Source organism: Drosophila santomea, chromosome X, assembly GCF_016746245.2.
Source record: "Drosophila santomea strain STO CAGO 1482 chromosome X, Prin_Dsan_1.1, whole genome shotgun sequence".
In the NCBI taxonomy this organism is placed as follows: Eukaryota; Metazoa; Arthropoda; class Insecta; order Diptera; family Drosophilidae; genus Drosophila; species Drosophila santomea.
The window spans coordinates 18682876-18708079 of record NC_053021.2 but is presented as its reverse complement, the minus strand read 5'-3'; the positions used below and the strand labels follow the sequence as shown (position 1 = coordinate 18708079).

Here is a 25204-nt window from a genome sequence, read left to right as displayed (position 1 = left end):
ATGCAGTTTGGGCAAAGTGGACACTTAACGTCGACCCTGTTGATTGGCGGCATCCTGCTGATGGGCCTGATTTTAGTGGCGGGCAAGGATCCGAGTGGCCAGGATGCGCCGCATATACGACACAAGCGCGGAATCTTCTGGGACTTCTTCCAGAAGATGGTCATCACCAAGAATCTCATAGTGGATGTGAGTTGTTATATTGAGGCATATTTTCTATATTACATATATACATATACATATACATATTGTATAGCAATACACAGATACGCGCAACACACTGAACGACATCTACAATACTGTCAATGAACAATTCAGTGATCCAGGTCCCGAAAAACCCACCATTCGTCCCAGGGTGACAACGGAGAAAACTGTGAGTCCTGCCACAGAATGAATCAGTGTATAGCTTACAAAGCTCTTCTCTTCCATAAAGTCTATTAGTGGCGAGGAGAGTGGCAGTAATAGCGAGGAGCCCACGACTACGGAGGCGTTCCAGATCTCCCGCTATGAACTGGGTCGCATTCTGGGCAGGAACTTCCGGGGCCTTCAAAAGTTGGCCATGAGCGAGTTCAGCACGGCCCTAAACGTAACTATTACCCCTATATAGTATAGTATGTAACATATTTGTTGTGCAAATATTTGATTCGTAAACATATCTCGCTTGCAGGCCACCAAGTACAATCTGGCTGAGTACAAATCCGAGGCAGATAAACAGTTTGCCAACAGTTTGGCGGTGGAGAAGAAGAACAAGCTGAAGAGTCTTACGGGCTGAGCCACGCCCCCTTTTCCCAGTGCCTGATGATAGTTATCTCTGTGATAGGCTGATGACTGCATATTCCCCGCATTTTTTTTTTTCTAGCTTATTTATTTGTTCGCGTCTCGGCAACTACATCGAATGAAAAGCGGATGTGGATGCGGTTGAGGAAATGTCCCCAAACGCATACGGATTCGTGTCTACGACTATTGTGTGTCAAATTAAAAAGTTTTCTGTCATAATTTTATTGATAAACTTTTAAGTTAAAAAAGAAGCAGCAGCACCCAAGCAAAAAAAAACGAAAAACAAACACTGAAGCGGATGAGAGTAACAGAAAGGACAAGTATGAAAATGAAAACATTGGGAAACGGAAAAGCTGCTGGGTAAAACTATACACAAATTGAAGTCCTGTTGTGTTTTTTTTTAGGTTTTCTATGGGTTTATTTATTAGTCTAGTTTAAATAGAATTCAAAATAGATGTGTAATGGAAAACGAATTGAAAATAAACTTTAAGACTTATAACGCACAAATATACGATCCAATTTTGTTTAAAAAAAGAATCAGATAATAGTGTTAAAGTGCACACTGGTCGCTTCAATTTTAAAATAAATTTATTAATAAAAATACATACGTAATTACATATTATTTAATGGAATTATTCAGATTTTATTGGGACTGAAATTTTCAGTGAATTTAGGTTCGTGAAGGAACTGGTATTTCTCCTCGGCTTTGCCACGCCAACAATTGTTGCAAGTTTGTGTTGGCTGAAATCGAAGTAAAGTTGCAAACAAATCCAAAAGGCAAAACTTGCTAAAATACAAAGACAGTTTTTGGGGTCTCTGTCTGCGCTCAGCAGGATCCGCTTTCGCCTCTCGTCCTGTTTGCTCCTTTGGGCGCAGCGTAGTTAGCAGAAACCACTAAAAGTGTCATAATTCGATGCCCATGAGATGGCTGTCTCGAAAGTACGTTGGCCGACAAAACTTTGGCGGTAATGACTGTCGTTCTCGTAGTCCTCAAAAGTCCCCTCCCCCCTCCGGAGCCCCAAAACAGCCTGGCGGTGCAACTGTGCGTATGAGCAACCTGCCTCGTCTGCAAAGTTCTGCCGGTGGAAAACAACGGAAAAGCCAAAAAATACCAGGCGAATGTTTGCCAGCCGGAAACTTATCGAAAGTGGCGCGGAGTTGCAGCTGCAGCTCAGATAAACAGATTCCTCTACACTTTAATATTTATGCCACAATTTGATTATCATAGAGTAGAGGGAATATTGGAAATTGCTTCGGGGCATTACAATTCCATTAAAGTTTTTCTAAATAAAAGCTTTGCAACCGTGTTCTTGCATACTAGTTTTTAAATGTAATTAAAATTTACAGTTTGTGTCGCATTTTTGGCTGATAAATATTTTATACAGCATTTGAATATTAGAAATAAATATCCTTAACTATCTGCAAGCCAAAAACACACTGAATTTGTGAAATAAACATTTTAAGGCGCACAAAGTACGAACTCTAAGTGAATAATTTATTACGCTTTGTGTGTGAATTGCTATAAAAATATTGTTCTGGTCATTTGCCCTTAAACAAGTGACACTCCGTTGCTGTTGAAAACGAATCCTCTTCACATTCAGCTGCAATTGCAACTCTGCTTTCAAAAACCCAAAGCGAAAATCTGATTTATGTGAAGTGTTTATTTTCGTTGGCAGTTTTTATTTGTTAATTGTGACATGTGAGTCAGTTGCCTGTGTATGCTGATTGCCTTAATTGTTTCGGGTTTCGACACTGCGACGCATGTGCAATCATGAGTAATTTGCACAATAGAACAATTAGTCTAACAGCCCCAACAACCAGTTCACAGTAGCCACAAAAAACTAAAGTCAAGCCATTGCGGAAATCCCAAATAGAACGGCCTCATCCCAAAACTGCGTGCTAAAGTTCAGGCACTATGAGTAATACCCCCCACTTAGATCAATGTTCGTATGTACTATACATATGTAAGTAACCTGGGAACTCATTCAATTGGGGGCAAAAACAAGTTGTAATTCGATCAATCGATCGGGAAATCCTACTTGGCATGCTGCAAATGTCACGACATTCCGACATTCATTGAAAAATTTACGCTTTTTTACCCACTTGACATTGGGACATCCGCACTCATAAGTGAATAAACGAATTAGCTAAATGAAGGCAAGTCGATCAAATAGAAGCTGACCGAAATGTAAACAAGCTGCGAGTGACAAGACAAATGTCTAGAGGCTATAAAAAGTATATAGTTATTACACACGGCTACAAAATGGGAACTTTCCCAGAAATATCGCAGATTACTGGAGGGCAGAGGGCACTACTCGTGTTAGGTTCCTGAAATTTATGTCATGGGGAGGTTCCCCAATTAAAAACAACTTAAATAGCTAAGTAAAACAATGTGGAATGCTAATTAAACATTTAAAGGAAATTTTAAAATATTACGCTAGGCTATAATCATAAATAAATATTTATTCTTGCCTAAAACGTAATTGTTATCTGATATTTGCATGTCCGCTTTTTTCTTTTCTAATTCCTACCATATCATATCATATCATATAATATGTATTTAGCTTTAGTTGGCCAGTTGTAATTTGTTTCTGTTCGACAAAAGGGAATGCCAACTCAAAAGCATATCACCTTTTAAATACATATATTAATTAACTGGTTAACAATGTAGTCCGTGGACTCCCCGGTGCAAACTCGAATAGATCCCTCATAAATTATAGGCCACAAAATAAACTGACTGCCCGTCATGCTGGCTGATCAGCAGCATCTCGGCTATATAATTTCGATCGGCGGTGAATGAAGGTTGCTGATGGATCGCCAGTGTTTATAGAGGGGGGAGGGAGGGGAAGGGGTTCATATGATGGTGTCTTTATGATCGCAGTTGAGTGTTATTGTGCTTGACTTCAGTTCTCAGAAGCAAATGTTTACAGTGCGGTAACAACTTGAATAATTACGATTCAAATGCAAATCACTTGCGGCTCGCTTTGCCGTCCAGTTTTTATTGCTTTAAGCTGTCGCTCTTTTGTTGCCTTGTTTTTTCCCAATAATTCAACATCAAAACTTTGTCTACTTGAGAAAAAAGTACATTGAACTGTCTGTTGTACAAAATGAATGCTTAGGAATACGAGATTATAAGCAGACATTTTTACCGCATGTAGTTTCTTGCATTGAATATGCTAATATAACCATATATGATTAGATTTTGTTATTCTCCTTGAGTTGGGTTTTTGGGTGAATTGTTTATGGCTCAATGATGCCATGATGATTAAAATTGATTTGTGGTTTCCCTTGTGTGTCTAGCTTAATTAGCCCCTTACTGATAACCATCGATCTGTGATCCCCGTTTATCAGCTATATTTTGAATCGCAAAAAACACAGAGCTCACGATTCCAACATCACTTCAGTTTTTATTAATATAGATCACAAAGAAAAAAAAAAAAACAAAGAAATCTTATGCAACACGAAGGAGGCGACCTTCAACCGATTCAACAAAATCCCTGTAATCAGAAGATTAACAGACTGTTAATGAACTGGGATTTTGGATCGGATCAATTTTGCTGGCTGACCTCATGGAATTGGGGTGCTGGGTCCGCCGATGGGGGCCAAAAGGACCTTCTCGGTGGGGGCGTCATAGGCCACTGGCACCTTGGGCGTGGTCGAGGGCTCGTCGGTCAGCTTGTGCTTCAGTTCGTCGTACTTGTGGGCCACCGAGCTGCCAAACTCCTTGGCGCCCTCGCCGATCTTGTCGGTGTAGGGCTTGGCAGCCTCGGCCACCTCCTTGGCCCCCTGGTTGACCTTGCAGCCGAGGTTCTTGAAGAAGTGCTTGAAGTCGCTGTCCTCGGGACTCTTGGCCTCATCACACTCGGCACGCACTTGGCCAGCGGCCATCAGCAGGACCAATCCAATCAAAGAGCACACCACGAGCGATTTCATCTCGACGCTTTCAGCTTGACAACGCGACTGACTGACTGACTGAGCGGTCCGCTCCGAGACGGCGGTCTACGATCTGAAATCTCGGTTCTCCGGTCTCCGATCTCCGGTCTCCGATCTCCGATCTCCGCCAACCGGTTCCGCCCCCCCTCTCCCAACCCTTCAGTCCCCCCAGTCACCCCCTATCCACCATGGCTGCAAACTAAAGCCCAAACAAGTTGCGTTCGTGCGATCGCTTGTTCGGCGCTCACTCAATGCGAACTGCTCTAGCTTTTTCGCAGTCGAAGCACTGCGAGTGCACTGCGAGAAACGAGACAGAACTTCTGAAAGACCAATGAGCCAACGACAGAACAATGGCATTATTCTGATTTAAGTATTATCATAAAACATTGATAATTCAAATCAATCTCTCATCTTGTTGTAATGAAATACATTTTTCGAGACTATAAGTTTTTTTTCAATGCATTAGAATATTTACACATATAATTGTAAAATAATTGTCGATCAAGAAACTTACTATTTACAAGTAATTACTTTTAAATAGTTCATAACATAAAGCTTGTTCAATTGAATTGCAAAAAAGTGTTGTAATTTTAGTACAGATTATTAAAGGAAATTATGAAAGAATTACGTAAATTACAAGTTCAATTCAATTCATCCGCTTTTCCAAGTAAAAAGTGTTATACATGTGTGCTCCATTAACTTATTGTGTACATATTGTTTACACAAATTTTACGCGAAATTGATGGATAATCAACAAAAATTGACGAAACCAACGGAAGCGTTATTATATTTCAAACAACTATCAAATGTTGTCAACCAACACTCAATTTGATATTATTTTCAGCCCAATTTGTTTACCCATAGCACAGATAACTTGTGAAAGACAATAATTTCATTTCTGATATAGATTCTTTAATTCTTTATTCACGCTACAAAAAAAAATATACTTATAATATAACTCACTGCAGTTGTTATTTGAGTGAGTCTGTATTGCGCTGTGATATGTTGTTTTCTTTGTGATGTTGGGCTTTCAAAGTGCATTGTTTTGTTTCTTAAAAATTAAGAAAAATGAGCATTACTTGTTCTTGTAGAGGGCGAATAACTCATTGCGTTGTCCCATTTTTTCGCACCGAATTGCGACGGATTAGGGGAGCACATGGCGGTATTGGTCGCGTGGGATAAACCCAATTGTAGCAGCAGCCGCGATGATCCCTTGCAGAGCATATGAATCCGGACCACACCATACCCTGGATAATTGGCAATGACAGGGTGGTGATGACGATGATGATGATGACGATCAGCAGTCCGCAGGTGCCCAGAAGCTGCATCTTTCCCGACGACTGGCAATTAGCAATTGAAGCCCATCCAGCGAGTTCGGTCCAAAGAGCCTCCTGTCGCTTGGATGATTCACTGATTTACTGATTCACTGATCCGTTGACACCAAAACCGGCTCACAAGTTATGCCAGAGTTGCAGGGCTTCAGTTAGCAGGCTGTTTGTTTATTTTTGGCCAATAACCACCACAGCGGGAAGAAAAGTCGAGAAGAGAAAGTCGGAAAAGAATCACAAGTGTAGTGAGTCACCAAAGTGGAGGAAGCGGTTCATCAAGAACTTAAAACCCAATTGGCTACAGCGGGTTCCCAACAAGTTTTTGGCTTCCAGTTATGTTAAATTCAAGATTTTATTCGTAAACAACGGACTTGAACTACAAACACATTGACCCTTTTGCTCTCGACATTTAATATCAACTAATCAACATTGCTATTGAAGTAAATTCTGCAAACAAAAAGATGTATTAGAAATGATAATATATAAAATATGTTGCATACCTGAACTTACCCATATGTATACCAGTTGCAAAGATGAATCAGCAAACGAATTCACAAACTTCCCATTTGGTATATCTCCTACGAAATGAAACGCTGCAATTTAATAAATAGGAGATGCTCATCCCATAAAGAGCAAAATAATTTATTAGTTGGTATACATATTCATTAGCATAGGGCTTAACTTAGTGCTGCATTAGTTGTTCTCTGGTATGTAGTCCACCTCATTGGCATGATCCTCCAGCCAGTCCAAGTGAACGGGGGGCGCAGAAGTGGTCAGTTCCTCCTTAAGATCATTTTTGGACGAGCTGGTTGCCTCCGAAGTGGAAGTGGAAGTGGTGGTTGTGGTGCTGACCTCCTCCGGTTCCTTATCCTTCTGCTCATCCTTGTCCTTTTCCTTATCCTTTTCAGAGTTGGCCGGCGAGGCGAGCACATTGACCAGCTTATTTATGCGCTGGAAGAGCGATCTGGTGACATCCCTGGCCTTCTCCTCCAATATCTTGGCCTCCTTCTCGATGTTGGCTATCCAGGGCTTGGCCTTCTCCAGAGTGCACTGCAGGCTGTGGACGAACTTGTTGACCTCACTGGGACTGGGAGTGGTCACCGAGTCCGCATCCTCTGCAGACTTCGCTTCCGATCCGCAGACAATGGAGGCTGCCTGCAGTTGGCCAAAGCTGGCGAAGAGGCACAGGCTGGCCAAAAATACGGCTATGGTCAGTGAATTAGTCATCGCAATTGTGGATAACAAATCTCAAATCTCAAATTTCGAATCTCGAATATCGAATATCGTCGTGTATCGCCTCTGAGGCCCCGCAATCGACTGAAACCCGTTTGCAGCCGCAGTCGTAGCCACTTGACCAAGTTCTTTGTATCTTGTGGCTTTTGGGCTGGGCCATTGGGTTGGCGAGCGGCGAAACTCGGCGAGAAAGTCGTCGGGCAACAGAAATGCATTTTCGGCGAGCGAAAAGAGAGGCCTAGAGAAACTGAGACTGGGGAAATGGGAAAGGCGAGCGCGGGACCGGAGAGCCAGAGAATTCTCCAGAATGTAATAGAGAAAAAATGGAAAAGGAGAAATATTTATGGGTACTTATGGCAATTGTAAAGGTGACTACTAATCCATCAAGTTCAACTTACATTCGGCCTCTCAACTATACAATCATTATTTTCGTTTCTTTTTTAACAACTATTGCAAAAAATGTCCGCAATTTTGTATAAAGAATAAATAAAGGATATTATAATAGGTTGCAAAACAATTGAATTCCCATTTTAGAACACCTTTTAATTGCGAATTTAATTACAAGCTCAGCGAGGCAAGGCGATTTATATTCAGACAAATATCATTAAATTTATGCTCAAAAACGAATCATTTATTGATGAAAATACTGTTTTTGCCAATATGAAGACAACTTTCGTATAATAAATCATAAAAATTAAAAAATAAATGTTTTAAACAGCTAATCATTAATGCTAAATATATCTAACAATTTTTGACGAATTTGTGGAAAATAATTTTTGTGTGAAAAATGCGAAAATATAGTAATAATATTATAATTGAATTACGAACTCAATGAGGTATGACATTCCATATTTGGACCAATATTATGAATGTTCTGATCAAAATACTGATATATGGTATTTGAATACAGTTCGATTGGAAATTAAATTACAAGTTACAACGACGTATAGAAATCCATATCTAGACAATTATTTTAAAAGTTGTGGCCATAAAACTCATGAATAGTCTCGAAAATGACAAAAAGATAAAGTATCTAAATTTGAATGCCCATCGATGGCGTATTTAATTAATTAATAAAATCACATACCAATAAATAGTGCTCTTTCACATTTGTATTTTTACTTTCCATTTTTATTTACACACAAAAAAAATCATAAAAAAAACTTAAACGTTAACGGTGAGGGGAGGTGAGGGGAGGGGAACGGGTTGCGTCTCTTGAAGGACTATTTCCTCAACTTGCTGCAGTTGCCCAAGGCATCCAGAATGTGGCCATGCCCACATTGTTGCTCGCCCTTGAGGATGTCCGGATTGATGATCTCCACGTTGGCCAGGAAGCCGCGATCCTTGCTCATCTCCTCGGCGGAATCCTTGGCCAGCTTGTCGCGAAAGTCGTCGAAGCGATCCTTGAGATCGCTACCCAGGACCTTGGCCTTCTCGCCCAGCTTCTGGGCACCCTCTTTGAGCTCCGTGCCCAAGTCCTTGGCCTTCTCGCCCAGCTTCTTGGCACCCTCCTTGATGTGGCAGCCCACGTTCTTGAAGAAATCGCGCACCTCATGCTCCGAACTGGTACTGCTGCCGGTTATCTCCGATATCTTATCGGTCACATCTCCAAGTCCGGGTATCTTGTCCTCGCAATCGAAGAGTCCCGCCTGACCCTGAAGAAAAACTCCGGCGAGCAGCAGGAGCACCAGCGATCCTTGCAAGCTATTCATCTTGTCTCGAGTTATATTTTCGATTCGGTTCCTTTGGCTTTATCCACACAAAAACCAGACTGAACGTTGACTCCACTGATACTGGACTGACCTGAGGCGCCTCGATTTCCACCCGTTTTATTCGAATCGCCGTCGCCTTTGTGTGTCACTTGCCTCGCATTTTCTTTAATTCAATTGGCAAACGGCAACAATCATCGCAATTGTGCGCTGATTTAAGCACAACTCGACAAAGATACAAAATACACAATGATATAGATGGAGATACAGCTGCAGGCCGATGATTCCGCTATGATCATCCCGATAATGTTGCCCTTTCGCATACATATATATATATATAAATATATATCCCCGTATCGTTGCGATTTCCTAAATAAATAGGATTATTTCCTCGTTAAGCCGGAAGCTGTGACAAATATGGCATATAAATAGACCACATAGTATATGTATATACGTACTAGATGAGATGCGTTCAATTGGTATTCACACTCGACTCGGACGCACTTATCTGGAATTGACCCACAATGGCACGAGCTACTAGTGATTATATAACAACTGGCACAACTGGCGAGGCCAAAACATTCTCGAAAAACTGCGAATATTTGAGGGAGAGACCTTAATACTGATAAAGGCACTAAGAGTTCTTAAAGCACGTCTACATCATTTTTTATGTTTGGGGAAAAACGTCTCGTAGTTCCGCAATTGCCATTTTATTGGCGTTCAATTAAGGTAACAGATCAAATCGAACTGCAATTGCCCCGATCATTTGCTGCTTTTCATTTGGCTCTAAGTCTAATTCCAGGTGCCGTCATCATGAGCCCCAATGGAGTGGATTTCGCTATCGTTGAGGCCGTAAGCCGTATCCATATCAGCGTCATCCTCCTGATCTTCCTGATCTTCTAGATCTTCTTGATCTTCTTGATCTACTTGATCCTCGTCGCTAAAGGGACCAACCAGTGGGATTTCTTCATCTGAACTTGTTTCTTCTGGGACCTCCTCTTTATCATCCGGTTCGAAGATTACGTAATCAGAAGCTCTAGTGTGTTCTGTAGTTTCATAGATGGGTATATGCTCTTCTGATTCGGAAAGAACAGGTGTTTCCGTAGTGGTTGTTGTGGTGCTGGTTGTTGTAGAAGTGGTTGATGGTGCACCTGAAAGTTGAGCAACACATATGTAGACCTTGAATCAAAGGTATTCGGCGACTATGCTCACATTCCTCTGCTGTGGGATCGAACTCACAGCGAATCCTACGCTCCATAGACTCATCCGCAGGCTCTGTAGTGGTGGTCGTTCTACGAGTGGTTGTGGTGGTGGTGCTGGTGGTTGTGGTTGTGGGCGCCGCAGTGGTTGTAGTTGTGGTTGTGGGTGGCCTGGTGGCAGCGACGGGCTTCTTTAAATAATCCCCACCTACAATAAGGGAATCAGTGTTCGAATGATGCTTTCTTCAATGATTTTCAAGTTGTTTCTTACACTCCGGTAGACTTGGATCGAAATCGCAGCGAATTCTCCAGTCTAATTCGGCAGAATCGAGTGGGACGACCACCTTCTTGGGCCGCCGCACATAGAACACCTCCTTGATCTCGATAATCTCCAGATCGGGATTGTCGGGCGATATGCGTCTGCGCACGTATCTTTGACGTTTCTGCTCCGGAAGAGAGCGAGCCTGAGAAATCTCCAGGCAGGAGATTCCCAGGAGTAGAATTAGGAACAGGGATCTGCTCATCGCGTTGTCTGCAGCTGAACTACTTTGGGGCAGCTTCTCTTGCAAGCTTCGCGCACGGAACCAAAACTGTGCGGAAGCTTATCAAATTCGATAACCTTCTGACCTTGAACCCTTGGCTGAGGCGGCGAGGTGGGGGAAGAATTGGTGTAGAACGCACCAGGATGTTGCATACTTTCGGTCCGTTGCGCATAATTGCGGCACACGCCTCGTGACGATGCATCAATGTCCGCATAAATTAGATTTCCACCACGGACGCGCAACAAATTAGCCGCAAACATAATTGCCTCGAGCTTGGCTAAAAGCCCCACCCCCACCCCTCCACTTCGCCCCCGCCTTCGAAAGTGGGAGGGGCATCTGCGACAGATGGCGGAAATGGGCCGCCTGTTTTCTTGGGCATATCGAAGTCAGCGAGGCACATAATTAATAAATCCACAAATATTGCGACTAGTACAATGTGTGGAACTATTTTTGCGAGGCCAAACAAATCTTCAGTTTGCTTATGCTGTGAAAATCAAAAATCGAATGGAAACATAGTATCTCATAGAAACAATGAAATCATTGATGCCATAGAATCTATCTTCCGATTGTGAGAGATTCTTGCTGCACACTTGCATTCAGGAAGCTTTTCAGTTCTTAACCTACTAAATGGGTAATACATTTGATAATGTATCTAATGTTCCCTCTTCACCAACTGGGCATCTATGCGCTGTGCTCTCGATCTGTTTCCTTGGTCGCCGCATTTCCGAGCAGCTGACTCAGCCGCAAGTGTCAGGACCTCGCACATCGATATGCTCGACGAGCTGATGGGAAATATGTGAAAAGTCATTTTCCCACCCATACATATTTTCCCGATTCGCCTTATTTTCCCAGCGTTTCTTTATGCCACTTTTTCATTTTGCCCCTGTTTGTTTGTCATTTTTCAATGGCAAAATGTTGGCAGCTTGGCGGCTTTTACGGGGTGGTGCAAATTAGCCGAGCAACGGCGGCCACATATGTTTCAGTCATTTCCCAATAACATAACGGCAAACTGTGTGTGTTTCCCTCGCCACGAAAAGTGGGCGGCCGCGGGGCGTGGCACGGGATAGATAAACAAAAGTGTGTTGTGTAGAAGCACACTGAAAATATTCATACGCTACTTATTCTTCAAGGGGCATTATCACTTTGATCTGTGGTCGGTGACAGCTTAAAAAATATTTGTGAATTATTAATTGCGTGACATGTTTGCGAAGATTACGTGGATTGCGGTTGTCAAAATGGTAGAACACGTGTGTTAGGGGGAAATATGTACATTCCTTACTCTTAAAATTCTTAGTAATTCTCTGATCTAAAACTGTGATAAGAATCAAAAGGCTGTTGTGCTCAAAGGTTTTTCAAGGTATTAGGAATTAACGTTTATTTAAATAAACAATCACAATGCAAATTGCTATTCTAAAGATTAATAGGTAATTTCTTTGTAACTCTATTAAAACAAAATGTTTCTTATAATTTACTTTTTATTTTGTATTTTATTTTTATTTTATTGGCTATGTAGCTTAACTAGTTTATAAATGAAATTATAAATTATATTAAAAATTATGAAACTGATATGCTAGGGTATTCATATTGATATTTCCCATGCTGATCTTTTTCGGAAAATGTTTTCGTTGTGAGAGCGTGAAATATGCAAATTGCCAGTGGATCTTCCCCCAGTGTTTGAGAGGGGGGGTGGGGGAGGGGTGCGCAAGGGGGCGGGGCAGGGGCAGGGGCAGCTTTTTTCGGCCCACTAGATGCGGCCAAGACGAACAGTTGGCTACGAGGCACGTTGGCGGGCGGAACTCAACGCGATCGCAGCTGATCGCCGGTCATAGAAAAGAGCGGGACGGCAGACGCGAGTCCGAGCGAGACGGCGAGCTTGGGAGCTTGGGGGAACCCCAAGGTGTGAGCGAGAGAGAGAGAGAGAGAGAGAGAGACAGCATTGGCATATACAAAAGCATATAGAATTGACTGTGGAAAATATCGCTCTGTTTTCGCCACTCTGTTTTTGTTTGCCAGCCCATAAAACTCAGTTTCTGTGTTCTGTGTTCTTGGAATTTGTTTCTTTTTTATTGTATTTGTTTTTCCTGTGACGGCCCTAAAAAGTGGCACAGTGTGTCCCACTCAAGTGTCGCCAGTGGCCGCGCGGTGAGGGGGAGAGTTAAGGAAAATTGGGAAAGCGTTCGGGAACGCCTTTTGGGAGCGGATCAACTATTAATAGCAGAACATAAAAGAGAGAGAATACTGACAAGAAGAAGCCAAAAATAATTGAAGCGTGGGCAGCATTCAAAGCACAGTCAAGCCGGGCTACAGTGAACAGCAAAATACAGCAAAATAAGTTGTAAATACAAAATAAAAACAAAGAAAAATAAAAATAAAAACAGTTCCATAGCAAACAAAGAATAGCAAAACAAAATGACATTCGTATAGAAAAGGAAGAATAATAAAGTGAAAGACAAAGCCCTTTTAGCGAGTGCCGCCTGTACAGACATAGTTGAGATAAACAATAAATTGGCCAAAGGCCAAAGCAGCAACCAAAAAAACAAGAAGAAGCAGAAGATCAGCCGTGAATGAAGAAGAAGAAGCAGCAGCAGCAGATAAAGGCAGATCAAACAAGAGAACAACGGACAACGGACAACCAACAGGTGGAAGGAAACGAAGACCCAAAAAGATTAAAAACCCATAGAGCAATCCCTGATCTTTAAATCCACACTACAAAAAAAAAAGGGGGGGACCACAGCTGATGAGCCGCCATGTCCCACGAAGCTGCAGAAGATGATGGGGCTCTGCAGGAGGAGGAGGAGGAGGAGGAGGAGGAGGAGGAGGAGGAGGAGGAGGAGCAGGCGGATGATCCGCTGGCCAATTTGCTCAGCCTGAAGCTGAAGAAGCCACCGCACTGGAACTGGGAGCTGAGCACCTCCCGCAGCTGCAGCAACATTGCTCTGCCCAGGATCTTGTTATACGATCACACGGGCAATCTTCTGGTGGATGCCGATGGCCAGAAGGAGGAGATCTACACATCCAGGGATTCGCAGAGGCGTCGCAAGCGTTCGGCCACCGCCAATTTGGAGCGCAATTTCCATGGCCTACGGATAGCAGAGGCCACGCCCACCGTAACGCCCACGCCCACCGTGACACCCAGCGAGGCCACGCCCAGTTCGAGTCGGGAAAGTGGGCGGCGGAAAACGCACGGCAGCTGCATTGACTTCAGCACCCACGAACTGCCCAACTGGGAGCCATCGGTGAGCTCCCGGCGCTCCAGTTCGCTGCGCGGCGTTCGCTTCCAGGAGACGGAGGACCTGCCCGTTTATCCCACGCCCCCCTCCACATCCACCCTGAATTCGTCGAGCTCGGGACCGCGGGAGAAGCGACGCTACCGCCGCTCGCAAAGCTCCATTCTGGAGAGATTCAGTCTGTCGAAGGGCCGCCACTCCTCGCCAGAGTTCGCCCAGGAGGAGGACGTGGTCAAGGCGCCGCGTTACTACCTGCGTACCAGCAAGGCGGGCACCCTGGTGATTCGCGAGGAGAGCTTCAGTTCACAGAAGATGCGACAGCGTCGCCGTCGTCCGCCGAAGCACTCCTCCAACGAGAATATCCTGCAGGAGCAGGAGAAGGAGCAGCCAGCCATCAGTGTCGTGCAGGTCACGACGCGCAGGAGAGCGCAGGAAAGGACACTCTCCACCTCAGAGGAGGAGGAGATGCGGGAGGCGGCGCAGGAGCCACGAAGATCCAGGGGCAGGCCCAGGAACACAAGCCAACGCAGCTGCGGCAAGGATGCGGCTCAGGGTGAGTTTGCAATCGCATAAGCTAATTGCTTTAGTTGTAACTTAATACGAGTATATAATAGTATAATAATTAATGCTTTTCCCAACTTAAAACTTACATTTTACTTGCACCTTTCACTCGCAGAGCTCATCACCGTGGATCCCGATAATTGCGTATATCGAGCAGCGCCGGGCGCCACCGCACGATAGAAGAATAGCTACAAGACCCCCGCCCCCAAAAAAAAGAGAAAGTAAGAGAGAAGGCCACCCAGGACGATGAGATATGGAAAATATGGTGTATGGAAAACTGCACAGGATGCCAGGAAATGCATTCGGTACGAGAACAGACAAAACTAGAGTTCCTCCATGTGATGTAAGACGATTAAACGTATGAAAATAAAACCAATACCTAAAACTCGGCCACAGCAGTAATTTTTAGCTACACATTAACTACATTAATTAAGGTAAACACATAATGGGGACACTATTAAATGGGTTTGTTGGTGCCAAAAAATATATTTTTATCAAAACCCATTAACGCAATGCTCTTACATTGTCATACTTTGACATTTGTCCCATTGAATTGTTGAACATTCTTAGCATTGGGTTGCCAAAAAGGTCTGTCATTAAATATTTACAAATAAAACTATTTGAAGGGCATTAAATTATTGTATGCTGTTATGTTTGAACTTAAGAAAGTGTATAGTGCAGGCAAATAGACGAGCAGCCTAAAAGTATGCAGCGATTCTGCTCGCAAGCATATTGAGATAATTTGAATGCGAGATTCCAGAGTGTCCAGTGCGACACTTGGCCACTCGTGGCTCCCAGTAAACAAGCTAATCAGCAGGTGATGATAAGCTGGTCGTGTCGGGCCAGTTTGAAATCAGTGAAACCAGTGCGACTGAAACCCTTGGAACGAGATGCGATCTGTACTGCCGACTGTGGGACTTCTCAGCCTCCTGCTGCTGCTCCTGGTTCTGCTGCTCGGCTCCCCGTGCATTGAATGCGGCAGAGTAATATATTTCAATCAATTGAATACCACACAAGCCGAGGAGGAGGCCAAAAATAACACCGATGCCCTCGGCAAGGGAATGCTACTCGATATGCGGGGAAATCGCTGCCAACGTGGGTACGTTCGCGATCATCATGGGCGTTGCAGAAGGGTGAGTGCTCTATTAATCTTAATTGTGTTGATTTTGCTAATTTTAACTTGTTTACCCACTTAGCGTGTCTGATATTGGACTCCCCCACTGGGCAAAGTTAAATTTAAATGCGTGTTTATTTTTAAAGTCTGTTTGCCTGCCGAGATTAAAACTGTCTACAGATTTTGTAAAAACGATATGACAGATAACAGCCATTTAAGCGAATATTATTTGTTTCTGCTTGGCAACAGCATTTCTTTGCTATTAAAAGGGTTATTTTCTTAAATGTATAAATAATTGACCAAATAACCTTTAATTTAGTTTATATGTAAGCCTTTAAAATATGTGTATATAATATATTCTTAAAGAAAAGTAGCTGTTTTAAAAAGAAACTATTGCATAAGTACATACTCCAAAACCCCAGATGTTACGATCGTAGTGGACATTAACCCTTTCGCCCCGTCATGAAATTGCAACTACGTCACATCACGTATGATGAAATACTGGGCTTCGTGGGCTACTGCAGATACAACGCAGATGCAAGATACAAGATACAAGATACAAGATACCATACACGGAGCAATAGACCCGACAACTCCGGCGTCAATGAGATAACGATGAGTCGAGGAGCACTTCTGACTCAGCGCTATAATAATAATAGTCAGTTGCTTTGGCAATACCATTATTCGGTCACATTTTCGGGAAATTTCAGCGGGTGTGCGGTGCGATAAGGAGGGTAAATATGTTGGTTCTGTGACGTCCCTCGTTCCGTAATTGCCGTTCAATGCTCAATGGGTTGTCGCGTGGTCAACACAACCACCAACACCACCACCAACACCACCACCCACTCGGCATTTCCAGAAAGCACCGATGATTAGCCAAAATACAATTTTACACGGAATTTCGTATGGCTCACTTCGCTGCGATCGTTACGAAGCTAAATGAATAGCACGGATCTTTTTGTCAAAGTTCAAAACGCTGTGGGAAGCTAGTAGTGTGCTATCTAGGCCAAATCAGATAGATAGTTATTATGGCTAACTCATCAAAAATACGGGGAGCCCAAGCCAATTAACCCATGTTCTTACTCAGCTCTAAAAATAAGGGTTATCTATGTCAATGGGGTTTGCATTTGGGAAAGTTTGGCTGCTCAATCTCCTTGTGATAGGTTTAACTCCGTGCTAATCTTCGCAGAAGACGGGGCTTTTATTTATTAAGATAAGACAGTTGGTGCCTTAAATATAATAGTTACCCATTAAAATATAATTGGTTGTAATTTGCTATGACGAAAAATACTTGAGCTGCTACTTTACGATTTTTTCTTAGTACTTTTACTTCGATTGAAATGCATTTTATGTTCAACAATCATTTTTATGAAATCCATACTTGCTTCACAATATTTTTCCAGCTCTTTTTTGAGTATTCTGAATGTTAACTTTTGATTGTTTTGTACCTTATTCTTCGTTAATTTTAAAAACCTGGCACCTATAGTTTCCAAATAGGTTACTATAGGTGATATGCTGGTTCTGGTAAGTCTTATAGAATTCGGAAAAGAGTGGCAAAAAATCCCCTATTCTAACTTCCACAGAGAACCCCAACAAATCCCCGAAAGCTCCCGAGATTTCGACTCGAAGAGGGCGTTGAGTATGGCCACGTCGTATGCAAATGCAAGAGGCTCACCCCTGATGATATTATCGGGTCCGTGCTGAATACACACGGTTATGGGAACGTGTCCCCATGTTTCCAGATACCCATGCTCAAACCGATCCCTAGGCAACTGCTCGACTTCGCATCGGGCGGGAATCGAAACCAGTGCTGGGCCAGCGAAGCACTCAATTACACAGATTGCAAATGGCATGGAGGCCCAGATAAGATTTTCCCCTGGTAGTCCATGCGAGAAACAGGGTGCTGCACTACCAGTCGGGGAAATCTATGGGCGCTTCAACCGAAGAATGGGCCAGAACACCCTGTAGCCAGTTTATCAACTCAATGAAAAGACAAGCGGGCAGAGCACTTAAGAAGTGCTACCCGAAGCTTGTATAAAATCAGTTAACTGCCGGCACTGGAGCAAGCCACTTGGTTAGCTCAACTTTTTGTTTATCGCGCCCCTTTTGGAGTTACGTCTATACGTCTATAAGTATATATATATATATATATACAGTATAAATATAACCCCATTGACAAGAGAGAGATGATGTCGATGCACCAGCTGCTTCTGTACTCGCTTTGCCTTTGGGCCGTGGTGGTGTTTTGTGCCCCAACTCCCAGTGAATCCCGTCGCGTGATCTTCCTGAAGCCGAATGGCATACATCGCGGCCAGATTCTGGCAACGCATGGCATGGAGAAGACCTGCCCCAAGTGCCACATGCTGGATCATCGTGGCAATTGCAGGCGCATCATAGCTTACAATGCAGGTGGGTGTCGCATATTGACGGATATCGCGCATACGCATTACGTATACGCACCGTAATCGCCTTTGACACGTTTAAGTGTGAAAAATACTAATCAGTGTTGTGTGTATTTTGCAGATGGCGTGCGCTGCTGAAGTGATCCGAAGTGAAACCAAGTCCAATCATCGAACGAATCTCGCACTCTCTCAACAAAACCCTATTTATTTATCCTATTTATCTGCCTCGCACAATACACATTTTAATAATAAAACCAAATCCACCGTTTAGTTAGAGTGTTTATTTATTTTTTTCATGTGTTTTGCAGTGTGTGATTTGCGGAATGCACTTTCAATCGATTGCCAGTCGACAAGAGTGTGTGTGCATATTATGGTTGCATTCCAAGGATAAGATATATCCTATATGCTATATCCTATATCCGAGCTGTTTTTGACACTTTTAAGGCCTGAATTCTGTTTCTTATCTAAGTGATAAGTGCGGATTTCTATAATAGCGTATATATGATATCAGTTCCTCGAGTGGAATCGGAAATATTTGATTTACCATTATAATGCCGACTTGACGCAAACGCCTTCGCTGGCCAATCATCGGACATTAATCGTTCTCACCTGCAACAAGTGGTTACCTATGACTCCTTTCCCCAAAATGTATACCGCCGTTATCGTTGTTCAGCCATAATTCCATCAGGTAGCGTGGTTTAGGAGTGATAGGTGCCGTAAATTAGTTTCATTATTAAAATATAATTCAATTGCATTTTTCAATGGCTCCAAAAGCTTAAACTCCATAATACTCTAAACTTAACAAATAACATATGAATAAAATTTCCAAAAGAACTGTATTCAAAAGTAGAAACTCTTTTTTAGCAAACTGCGCGTTAGTCGATTTCTGCAATTCATGCCTATAAAATGTACGTTTTTATTGGAATTTAATAGTAAAATATTCTATTTTTGTTAACAGACGATCATAATTAGCTTCTCCAGTGTTCCCAGAATTTCCGTACTAAATCCGTTTTATGGTCACAACCTTAAAAGTAATTGCTTAAATGTGGAGTGGCATGTGTCGTATTTAAATTTCCAATCTAATTAAATCAATGAGAATTGGCAATAATCTTGTTAATGCTTCTTACGATGGTTTGATGATTTTATAACTAAATGCCCGTATTTCTGAGTCGTATCCTATTTTTTAAATGTGGAGTGGCATGTGTCGTATTTAAATTTCCAATCTAATTAAATCAATGAGAATTGGCAATAATCTTGTAAATGCTTCTTACGATGGTTTGATGATTTTATAACTAAATGCCCGTATTTCTGAGTCGTATCCTATTTTTGCTCCCTAACTCAACCCCATTAACAAAAATGAAACCCATCGATTCTGCTAATACCGCCGTCCATTTAATGCGGATAAACGTACTTTTTCATGCGTCACAGTCGGCGATCGTCTATCGATCACTCGAAAGTGCCAAAAGGCTCGTCAAGATCGGAAAATGTTTTCACATACATACGCTGGGCAGATCGGCGGCCAAGGGCCGCTGGTCAGACGTCCGCCAAACTTTGTACCGCTACGTCAGCTGGGGGAGGGGCCGGCGAGTAATCAGGCATCAGATGGTGCAGGTGATTCGGCTTCGATTCAGATACATCAACGTGCCTTATCGACATGTCAGCTGGTGGCGAGTTAATTACTGAATGAATTACCAAGTTCACAACTGACCACACAAACTTTGCACCTTACCAACACTGAAAGGTTTTCGTTTCAACTTGATTTACAGTGGGGAAATCGTGAAAAACGAAGTGCATTAAATATGTTCCATCGATTTTCTATTTCCAGGGAAATTATGGGTGAAGCTCTTTAAAGCTGTGATTATTTCCAAGACTCTTTGGCTAAGCCAAAGTTAGATTTTTTGGTTAAACAAAACTGAGACTCTTTGGCTAAGCCAAGCTTAGAGTCTTTGGCTAAACCAAACTGAGACTTTTTGTCTACGCCAAACATAGATTCTTTGGCTAAGCCAAACTTATACACTTTGTCTAAGCCAAGCTTAGAAACCACACTCAATACATTATACATTTAGAGTTCTTCCATTCTAATGAGCTCTTAATTATCTTTCGCTTGCCTCTGGCTGAGCTGATAAAACGGCTGTAAAGAATACTCGACAAGTCGAAAGGCCGCGGGAACACTGATTTCTACATCGTTCTAGAATGCAGACAGCAGATGGCACTGCATAGTTTCAGGCTGAGCCAGGGACATATCTCCAACGTAGATCCCACCGGATGGGGCGTCACCGATAAGAGCGGTGGTCAGTGATCCACCCGATGACGAAGTGCCCAGGGACACTAACTCCACACTGCTGTCGCATTTGGGGGCGCCGACGCATGACGGTGGAATTTTACTACATCGATCGTAAATTCCCCTGCGCTTTCGTCATGGCGAGGATCGAAAATAGCAGCCAATGGTGTTCGAGTACCATTACCAGTGCCATAGTAACGTAGTACCAGGGGCAGCCCACACGAATTGCGGACCGCAGACAATAGGCAAGTAAGTAAGTAGGTATACATATGAATACATATGGGCAAGCGAGGGTTGCGGCTATAGCGCCAATATCTTATCGCGTGCCAGCGGAATACCTTTCGGGACTTATCTTATCAATATGCGGGCCGGCGGTCGCCGTCTTTGGCTATCGCCGTTGAATATCGGCAGGCACAAGCCCCGAGAGCAACGGCAGTCATAAAAGCGACTCCCAAGCGGATCGAACACCCACGAAAAGTATTAAATCGCGACGAAAACTACCAACTTACCAACCAACTGTAACGAGTATTCATAGAACGTGTACAAAAAAAAAACAAGCGGAATACATTTTACAACATCCATTTGCAATGCAAGTCCAACGTCTGCTCATCCTGACCTTTGTCGTTCTGGCCATGATCTTGGCCCAGAGTCCACGGACTACGGAAGCCCGCCGCCTGATCTTCTACAATCCGCATACCAAGCCACTCACCAGCCAGCTCCTCGTCTCACGCAGGCTCACGAAACCGTGTCCCGCCGGCAAAATGAGGGATCACCGGGATCGATGTCGTCGCGCCGTCATCTTTGGACGCAGCACCTGAGCACTAGCCCGAAAAAAAAAATCTCCCATATTAGTAGTAGACATTTTTTTTTTTGTGACCTAGTCGTAAGCTAACTTATTTTAGTCATAGTTGCGTCACAATGTGACCGATCGAAGTATTTATTACAATATTTATTTTGTAGCTAGTAATAATGATAAGTAATAAACCGATGTCGATAAAGATAACAAAGAATGGTGTCGCCGCCCGTGTATTACATTATGTATGTTTGCCAAGGCATAAGAGAAGATATTTATGCAACAAATGGGTTGCCCAGAGATACCTCTGAATAAGCTGCAAAAAGTTCATATTGACCAGAAAGTTACACAAATTGCTCGATGTAAGGGGAACACAGTAAATTTTGTAAAAAGAAAAGGTTGCAGTGAAATCAGTCTGCCCTTCCACATAACACATGTGTTTAATTAGAACTAAAGAAAGAAAGAATTTGGTTTTTTAAAATTAATGCCATGCCAAGAGAATTCCGCAGCTGACTGTTGAATTTGCTGTAAAATTTAGTTTGGATCCTATGATTCACTTGGAGGCGCAGAGTTCACATTCACTTCAAATTAGTAATAGACCGTTGTAAAAGAAAATCAGCAGCTTTCAAAGTACACTCCATATGTCATCAGTATATTTCCGCTGAAAATCGGAGCAATCTGACGTTACCAACATCATCATCATTTTAAGCGTTTCGGTGTCATGGGCAAACAGTTTAATCTAGACCCAAATCGAGATTGTAGGCGATAGTAGCTCGACATGTTTAGTAAATTGCATGCCGGAAATCAGTGACGTCAGTGATATGACGACCCGCCAAACAAGACAAATAAAGCGAGAGGGAAAACCTTCCTGGGGGAAACCCCATGTGGTAGCTGCTTTAGCATTTCATACGCACCGTTGCCCATAAGTCACCGTCAAATACGCTGTCTGCACACTTAAAAAGGGAATTTGAACTGCTTTGGACACTATGGGGCTTTTTTTTAGATGACATAAAAAATGTTATACGTATTATATGTATTTAAAAAATTGCTTTTATTCTCATTAACAATCTTTCTCACAATGTGTTTGACTTTGAGTGATGTCAGCCCAACACAAACCGGAAACGGAAACGGAAACCGAAACTCACTCAAACGCGATTGGCCCGAATGGTGCTCTCTATCCAGTCCATGTAGCTGCTGACCCGGGTGTAAACTCCGGAAAACAAGGCGGTGCCACATTTTTCCCTTCCAATGGAGACGACTCCAGCCAGATACACATACCGATTGCCACTTGGCGTGTTGGCCTCCACGGTCAGTGGACCGCCGGAGTCGCCGCCGCAGGAGTCGACGCCAATCTCGCCGCCGGCACACATCTGACTGTCGGAGAGCATAATCTTGGAGTCCTTGTAGAAGGCCTCCTGGCACTGATCCTGCGGCTGTATGTGCAGCATCGCCTTTCGCTTGATCTTGCTGCTGCCACTGGACTCCGTTTTGCCCCAGCCAGAAACATCGGCAGCCGAGCCGGCCAACTGATCGGCATACCTGCCCCTCTGCGGTGGCAAACAGACGGGCTCCAGATACTGCATCTGCAGCCAGTTCACCGGACGTGACAATCGCAGCAGGGCTATATCGTTACGATAGTTCACAGTCGAGTACTGCGCATGCGGCAGTATCCGATCGATGGTCACCCGGATGTGCGGCGGCGCACATTCCCGCACGCCATTCAGATCGTTCTCGCAATCCGGATCGGTGTCCCGATTCCATTCACCCAAAATGGCGGCCGTGAGGTTCCGGCCAAACGTGTGGATGCAATGGGCAGCCGTTACAAGCCATCGCTGGGCGATAAAGGATGCGCCACAGGCGTAGTCCTTGCCACCGCCCACGGTGTCGTACTCCAGCAGCGTGGTCCACGGGAACTCGAACAGTCCGGTATTATGACCACCCACCAGGCGGAACGAGAAGGCGGAGCCGCAGTACGGATGCTGGGGCAACTGGTCAATGCCGCTCGGTGGGCGTGGCGTGGTCCGGGCCAGCAGCTTCAGCGCAGTGGTGTTGTTGCTCCCCGCCGCGGTTGTGATGTTGGTGGTCTCATTGCTGATCCTGGGCGCCAGTGGCGGTATAATATTCGTCTCTCGGGGGCAACACACCTGATGGGAAATCAATTGGAAGTTTTTAGAATTTAGAATTAATATGCATATAAATATTCACATTTTTGGCAAATTAAGACTGTAAACTAAACTGTTAAAATTTTTGGGTTAAATTTACAAACTATAAATCAAACATCGTTTGTAATTCCGAGTCGTAAGCATTTTCTGTTTTTTTTTCTAAAAGTATGATTTTGTCTAAACTGTTTAATTATTTTGTGTCAAAATTACAAGCTATAAATCAATCATTGTTTGTAATTCCTAGTCGTATTTAAGCATTTTCTTTTTCTTAAAGTATGATTTGCAAATAAAGACTATAAACTAAACTGTTTAATTATTTTGGGTCAAATTTACAAACTATAAATCAAACATCGTTTGGAATTCTTAGTCGTATTTAAGCATTTTCTATTTATTTTTTTCTAAAAGTATGATTTCCTCAACAACCTCAAATTGCATATTAAGACTATAAACTAAACTGTTTAAATATTTTGGGTTAAATTTACAAACTATAAATCAAACATCGTTTGTAATTCCTAGTCGTATTTAAGCATTTTCTATTTATTTTTTTCTAAAAGTATGATTTTCTCTACAGCCTCAAATTGCAGTTTAATCAAAGAATTGTACTAAAAACATTTTTGTACACAGTCGCAAAATAAATTGTATTAATTGAGTTACGCTGCACACGATTTTCTTTTGTCTTTTCCGTAAGACGTAAATAAACGGACGGCTAATAAATTATCAGTTAGCTGTAAATGCTAATAAAAAGCAATTTTTCAGATGAAGAAGATCTCCACGTAGCGTGGAAAACTGGTTAATGGTGCGAAACGTGTTTGCTGAACATCGGGCGAATATACATACTATATAGTATAAAATACTACTTACCAAATCGGGTCGCTGGCGGGAGAAACACTGCTGTTTGCTAGCCAACTCCATAAGCTTATCGACGGCATAGAAATCGCAGTCCTTCTTCTCGATGCAGGTGCCACTACCGAATTCCACCGAGTTGCAGTTGCCAAAATGCATGATGGCTTCTAAAATGGGGTTGGGAAAATGGGTTAGAAATGGGTCACTTAGATGGCTTTTCAGGGGGAGAACTCACTGCCAAATTTCTGGGCCTCAGCTCCCAAGAGGGCCAGGAAAAGCGGTATAAGCAGGAGCATTGTGCGAGGTTTTCCTATCTGCTTGCTTCCTTTCCTATCAGTGTTCGATTTTCCAATTTTCCGCTCCGATTTGATTATCGAGTCGCTGGCAAAGCTGCGTCCCCGGGCGCTGGCAATCAACTACTGATCTCTGGCGATCGGCAACCTCAAGCCGCGACCCTCGGAAGCTTTTGAATCTGGGAGATTGACTATGGCTTTGGCTTTGGTTTTGGCGTTGGCTTTTCCATCAGCGCGACTGCGTTGATTAGCTGAGATCGATTCTCATTGATTGCGGCTGGGCGGGAAAACCCGTTGCCGCCTTCCAGTCGCTCTTCCAGTCGCTCAATAAATTCAATAAAATACTCGTAATTATATTCGCCAACGAGTGCCATTTAACGTGCACCGCAAAAATCCACTAGATTGCATTGCATACTCGTATTTCTTTTTTTTTTTCAGTTATCAGGTCGTAAAGGCGGGAAAAGTGTGAGCATTCGTATTCGCATTTGAAGAATGACCGATTCTCTTTGTGTTTATTTTGCAAATATATGCAGCACAATCGCTTGATAAGAGGATTAAACCAAAAAAAAAAACAGAAAAAACCTTAATACAAATATTTTAATAGCGAGATGAAAAGAAGAATTTCTTTGAACTGGTGTTATTAAGCTGTTCATATGTTTCTTTCTTATTATTATTTAATTGTAAGTAAATGCATTGCAAATACATATTTTTGCATACTCTGTGTAGATTTATTCTTACCCTCTTGCTGTTTAAACATAAGACTTTAAGTGCATATTCAAAGTAAACAAAGAAAAGCCATATTTAAATACA

The 25204-nt window shown here is 42.9% G+C and overlaps 9 protein-coding genes across 11 annotated transcripts; 4 read left to right on the top strand and 5 right to left on the bottom strand.

Annotated features, from left to right (window-relative positions):
• On the top strand, positions 1-775 carry LOC120455709. The gene is made up of 4 exons (XM_039642122.1): positions 1-186; positions 254-370; positions 431-583; positions 665-775. The coding sequence occupies exons 1-4, from the start codon at positions 1-3 to the stop codon at positions 767-769; spliced, it is 561 nt and encodes a 186-aa protein (XP_039498056.1). The 3' UTR covers positions 770-775.
• A 3380-nt stretch (positions 776-4155) lies between these two features.
• LOC120455599 lies at positions 4156-4747 on the bottom strand. Its single transcript, XM_039641974.2, has 2 exons — positions 4341-4747; positions 4156-4271 (listed from the first exon to the last, which is right to left on the bottom strand). Exon 1 carries the CDS (start codon positions 4705-4707, stop codon positions 4342-4344), a length of 366 nt encoding a protein of 121 aa, XP_039497908.1. The 5' UTR covers positions 4708-4747; the 3' UTR covers positions 4156-4271; position 4341.
• Positions 4748-6634: 1887 nt separating this feature from the next.
• Positions 6635-7380, bottom strand: LOC120455691. Its single transcript, XM_039642099.2, has one exon. The coding sequence runs from the start codon at positions 7260-7262 to the stop codon at positions 6729-6731; it is 534 nt and encodes a 177-aa protein (XP_039498033.1). The 5' UTR covers positions 7263-7380; the 3' UTR covers positions 6635-6728.
• Positions 7381-8377: 997 nt separating this feature from the next.
• Positions 8378-9267, bottom strand: LOC120456761. The gene has a single exon (XM_039643756.2). It carries the CDS (start codon positions 8978-8980, stop codon positions 8492-8494), a length of 489 nt encoding a protein of 162 aa, XP_039499690.1. The 5' UTR covers positions 8981-9267; the 3' UTR covers positions 8378-8491.
• A 401-nt stretch (positions 9268-9668) lies between these two features.
• LOC120456760 (uncharacterized protein YGR130C) lies at positions 9669-10715 on the bottom strand. The gene is made up of 3 exons (XM_039643755.2): positions 10448-10715; positions 10190-10384; positions 9669-10128 (listed from the first exon to the last, which is right to left on the bottom strand). Exons 1-3 carry the CDS (start codon positions 10698-10700, stop codon positions 9770-9772), a joined length of 807 nt encoding a protein of 268 aa, XP_039499689.1. The 5' UTR covers positions 10701-10715; the 3' UTR covers positions 9669-9769.
• A 1775-nt stretch (positions 10716-12490) lies between these two features.
• Positions 12491-15113, top strand: LOC120456816 (myb-like protein V). Of its 2 annotated transcripts, XM_044006632.1 has the most exons (3): positions 12491-13504; positions 13535-14498; positions 14622-15113. In XM_044006632.1, the coding sequence occupies exons 1-3, from the start codon at positions 13466-13468 to the stop codon at positions 14684-14686; spliced, it is 1068 nt and encodes a 355-aa protein (XP_043862567.1). In that variant the 5' UTR covers positions 12491-13465; the 3' UTR covers positions 14687-15113. The 2 variants fall into 2 exon arrangements, with proteins under 2 accessions (XP_043862567.1, XP_039499798.2); XM_039643864.2 differs by having other exon boundaries at positions 12491-14498.
• Positions 15114-15358: 245 nt separating this feature from the next.
• On the top strand, positions 15359-15990 carry LOC120455865. Its single transcript, XM_039642337.2, has 2 exons — positions 15359-15639; positions 15703-15990. The coding sequence occupies exons 1-2, from the start codon at positions 15397-15399 to the stop codon at positions 15709-15711; spliced, it is 252 nt and encodes an 83-aa protein (XP_039498271.1). The 5' UTR covers positions 15359-15396; the 3' UTR covers positions 15712-15990.
• Positions 15991-17678: 1688 nt separating this feature from the next.
• On the top strand, positions 17679-21285 carry LOC120455960. Of its 2 annotated transcripts, none has more exons than XM_039642504.1 (2): positions 17679-18029; positions 20898-21285. In XM_039642504.1, the coding sequence occupies exons 1-2, from the start codon at positions 17807-17809 to the stop codon at positions 21119-21121; spliced, it is 447 nt and encodes a 148-aa protein (XP_039498438.1). In that variant the 5' UTR covers positions 17679-17806; the 3' UTR covers positions 21122-21285. The 2 variants fall into 2 exon arrangements, with proteins under 2 accessions (XP_039498438.1, XP_039498437.1); XM_039642503.1 differs by lacking the exon at positions 20898-21285 and adding an exon at positions 18144-18280.
• An 843-nt stretch (positions 21286-22128) lies between these two features.
• LOC120456789 (serine protease easter) lies at positions 22129-24528 on the bottom strand. Its single transcript, XM_039643807.2, has 3 exons — positions 24337-24528; positions 24120-24268; positions 22129-23240 (listed from the first exon to the last, which is right to left on the bottom strand). Exons 1-3 carry the CDS (start codon positions 24395-24397, stop codon positions 22242-22244), a joined length of 1209 nt encoding a protein of 402 aa, XP_039499741.1. The 5' UTR covers positions 24398-24528; the 3' UTR covers positions 22129-22241.
• Between the last annotated feature and the right edge of the window lie 676 nt (positions 24529-25204).